Here is a 3,888-nt window from a genome sequence, read left to right as displayed (position 1 = left end):
TGTGTTTGTGTGTGTTTTTTTTTTTAAAATTTTTTTTTTTTTTTTTTTTTTTTTTTTAGGACTCATGTGCTTACCTGAGAGAGAGAAAACGTGAGAAAGCACCCTCAGGGAGGATAGCCACACCATAATCCCTTCTCCATTCTCCTTGGGATCTTGGGCACATATGAATACATGCCCATTGTATTTTTCAAGCCTCCAGATCCAGGACTTGAACTCCATAGTTAGCCACGTAGGATCCAGTTGCCTTAACCACTACTCCACCTGGCTGACACTGTCATAATTTTCTTAAATGCATGAGATTTTTCACATACTTTAGAGTTCACTTCAGAATTTTAGAGGCTGTAAACACACGTGTATCTAGGTGCTTATGCACCTTCAGTTATTTGAGGTGAGGAACAAGTACAAAAGAAATGCATGTTAGGTAAGATTTGCACTTGTCATCCAGTTCCCCAAATCTGGTAGCCAATGCACTTATTTTTTTCAGAATTAATTAATTTTATTTATTATCATCACTATTTTTTAATTTGCTACAGGGCAGGTGTGCTTACCTGAGAGTGAGCAAGACACACACACACAGAGAGAGAGAGAGACAGAGAGAGAGAGAGACAGAGAGAGAGAAGGAGAGGGAGAGGGAGAGAGAGAGAGAGAGAAATCAAGCCACTATGTCCAGGACTCAAAATATAGTCAGCCATTTGAGAGTCCAGTGCCTTAACATCCATGCCACCTCCTGCTGGCTCTGTCAATACCCCTTAAAAAATATTCTTTCTCCTTATATTTCTCAGTCAGAATGGAAGACAACATTTAAAAATAGGCTGCAGTATTTATTTATATAAATATCTATGGCCAAACTACCAACCAGAAAATATCCAAGCTGATGATGTGTGGTCGAAAAAGTATATATTACCTATTGTCAAATTATGAATCAGAAAATCTCCAGGACTAGTCCATAGCCTAGTGATTTGAATCCTGACCCAGCAGCGAGAGAAACACATCAGGCACTTGTGTATGTGTGCCCCAAATCCCAGTGGGATGGAGAACTGGAGGAAAAAGAATTGTGGCGTGACCATGCCCCATTGGGAGGTTGCTTTCTTCCTCCCTTCTCTGTTTCTCTCTGGTGAGCACATGTGTATTTGGAAAATTTTTAAAAATAATAGTAATAAAGGAAAAGAATAATAGTAATTTTAAAAATAATAGTAATAAAGGAAAAGAAAAAAAGAAAATGCCTAAGCTGGCAATGTGTGTTGAAAAGGTAGGTAATGCCTATGGTCCGACTATTAAGTTGTCAGGAAAGTCATGATGCATACTTCTATGTAAAAATATGTCATGACTTTCCAGACAACCCAATGTAGACCAGAAAATGTTCAAGCTGATGATATGTGGTTAATGTGCTTGGTACCTTGACCATAGGCAACCCTAGAGATTTGGTCTTGATAGAGCAAGCGTAGGTTTAGATATCCAGAATTGATTGCTGTGAGACTTATTCTACCCAAGAAAATTCAGCTTTGAAGAGTTTTCCTTTCAGAGAGTGGAGTTCCCTAATTAAGGTGGGTTCTCTCAGTAACTGTGAAGGGGGATTAGAACTGTTGCCAGGTGTGAATGAGGATCCTGCATAGAGGCTGGGGAGGTGGGGGGCGGAGATCCTCGGTGGTCCCTTCTGATTTTAGATGCTCGTGTAGTTCCATAGGCAGAAGTAGATTAATAGTCTGTTTGAGGCCAGATCTAAGCCTCCCAGACCTAGGGTGGGAAGTGTAAACTGAGAGACCAGATAGATCACAGTCTCTGCTCTCACTGGCCTGGGGCTCCCCTCCCCAAGCCAAGAACTTTCAACAGAGAATGAATAAGCATGTAATATCTGGAGCTATTCTCTTTTCCTCCATTATCGGCAAGTCTAACTGGGAAATTACCTTGCCAAATTAAGAGCTAACATACTGCAAGTTTGCTGTTGTGAAGACATTTAACACCAATCTTTCAAGAGAAGATCCTAAGCAATTTTGTTAGTATTCAATAATTAAGGACAAGCTGAGATAGATACAGGACAGTCAAGATCAAAGAGAGTAGTTGTTGGAAACATCTATATGTTTAATGCAAATAATGTTTGGTTTATTAATGATAGTAGAAGCCCAGAGAAGTTGGTCTTTTAGCTTAGAGCCGCTGCTTTCTTAGAAGAGAAAATTTTGCCCACAAAGTCTTCATAAGACCTCATCATTGGGACGGGCAAAGCAGAGTTATTTAAAATTAAATGTATTGTGTTTGTAGATTGAGAATCTGAAACTCCTCTACATTCTTGAATGTCCTACTTTACTTGTTTGCGGATAACATTCCGTTAAGGAGTTATAGAAATAGCTCTGTGTGGATCCTAAACATGTCCGAGTGGAATTTTTCAATGGCTTGACCCAATCTACAACAGATAGCCATGCAAAAGTGAGGGGACTTCAAAAAGTTTGTGGAAATATGAAATGAAATAGAAGTTTATTTGGTGCAAAGAATTTTTGAAATCCATACACAGTTATTTCATAATATGCATTTTCCATGAACTTTTTGGAGACTCACCTTCATCTCTAGCAGTACATAAAAAGTGGATATATGTAAAAACTATTTCTACTTAGTATTTTAGGACAATTAAATACAAGCAGAAAATGGATTTTGGCAACTAATACTCACCAAGATGAAAAATCAAGGTCAGTTGAAATCGCATTCTTTTGTCAGGAAATGATTAAATTCAATTCTGTTATGTGAAAGAAAAGTTTAAAGTCAGTCACGGATGGAATCAATCATTGCTCTGACCATGCCACCTGCTGGCCCCTACCACATAAAAGCCCTGAAATTTGTCTATTGGTTCTTATTCATTAAAGATACAAAATACCTGTAATATCTAATTCCTTAAAAAATAAGATACAGGGATCAGCAGTTGGCATAATGGCTATGTCGCTGGACTCCCATGTAGTCAACCATGGTTCGAGTCCTAAACTTAGTGGCTTAAACTCACGCCGGGTGCGTAAGCATGTGTGCCCAAGATCCCAAGAGGAGAATGGAGGAGAAGAGATTGCGGTGTGTCCATCCCTCCTTGGAGGGGGAGGGGCGTGATTTCTCACTTTCTGTCTCTCTGTTTCTCTCTGTCTTTCTGGCGAGTATACATGCCCTATAGCAAAAACCTTTCAAAAAAAAAAAAAGAGTGCATAAAATCTTCTTTAATTTTCCAGGGATTGTGTATGCGTGCATGCAAGAGAGAGAGAGAGAAGGAGAGATAAAGTGAGAAAGCACCCCTCATGAGGGATGGTCATGTCACAATCCCTTCTCCATTTTTCCTTTCGGGATTTTGGGCACGCAGGCACTTGTGCCTGATGTGTTTCTCAGGCTCTTGGATCCAGGACTTGAACTGCACAGTTGGCTATGTGGTATCCAGCCACCTTAACCACCACACCACCAGCTGGCCTGAGAATATAAAATTTTAATAAATACAAAGTGTCCTTAAAAATGTACATTATGAGAAAACTATGCATGGATTTCAAAATCTTTTTGCACCAAAATAAACTCATACTTTAATTTCTCCACAAACCTTTTGAAGTACTTTGAATCTGTTTGCTATTAATATTTGCTATTCTTTTTTCTTTTTTTTTTGGAGAGATTTTCACTATAGGACGCGTGCGCTCACCAGACAGACAGAGAGAGACATTAGAGACAGAAAGCGAGAAATCACCCCCCAGGGGGGATGGTCACACTGCAATCCCTTCTCCTCCATTCTCCTCTCGGGATCTTGGGCATGCACGCACACGTGCCCGGCGTGAGTTTTAAGCCACCGGGTCCAGGACGCGAACTGCGGTAGACTACGTGGGAGTCCAGCAACATAGCCATTATGCTAACTACTGGCTCCCAATATTTGCTATTTTT

The 3,888-nt window shown here is 40.0% G+C and overlaps 1 protein-coding gene across 1 annotated transcript in view; it reads right to left on the bottom strand.

Moving 5' to 3' along the window:
• The window catches only part of LAMB4 (laminin subunit beta 4), a 104,166-nt gene extending 101,471 nt beyond the window's left edge, over positions 1–2,695 (bottom strand). Inside the window, exon 1 of the mRNA XM_027765416.1 lies at positions 2,662–2,695. Within this exon, the coding sequence (XP_027621217.1) occupies positions 2,662–2,695 (34 nt within the window). The remainder of the gene's footprint in view (positions 1–2,661) is intronic.
• Between the last annotated feature and the right edge of the window lie 1,193 nt (positions 2,696–3,888).

The sequence above is a fragment of the Tupaia chinensis genome, unplaced genomic scaffold (assembly GCF_000334495.1).
Source record: "Tupaia chinensis unplaced genomic scaffold, TupChi_1.0 Scaffold138322_1, whole genome shotgun sequence".
Taxonomy (NCBI): Eukaryota; Metazoa; Chordata; class Mammalia; order Scandentia; family Tupaiidae; genus Tupaia; species Tupaia belangeri.
The sequence above is the reverse complement of the archived record's forward strand: the minus strand, read 5'-3'. Positions and strand labels throughout refer to the sequence as shown.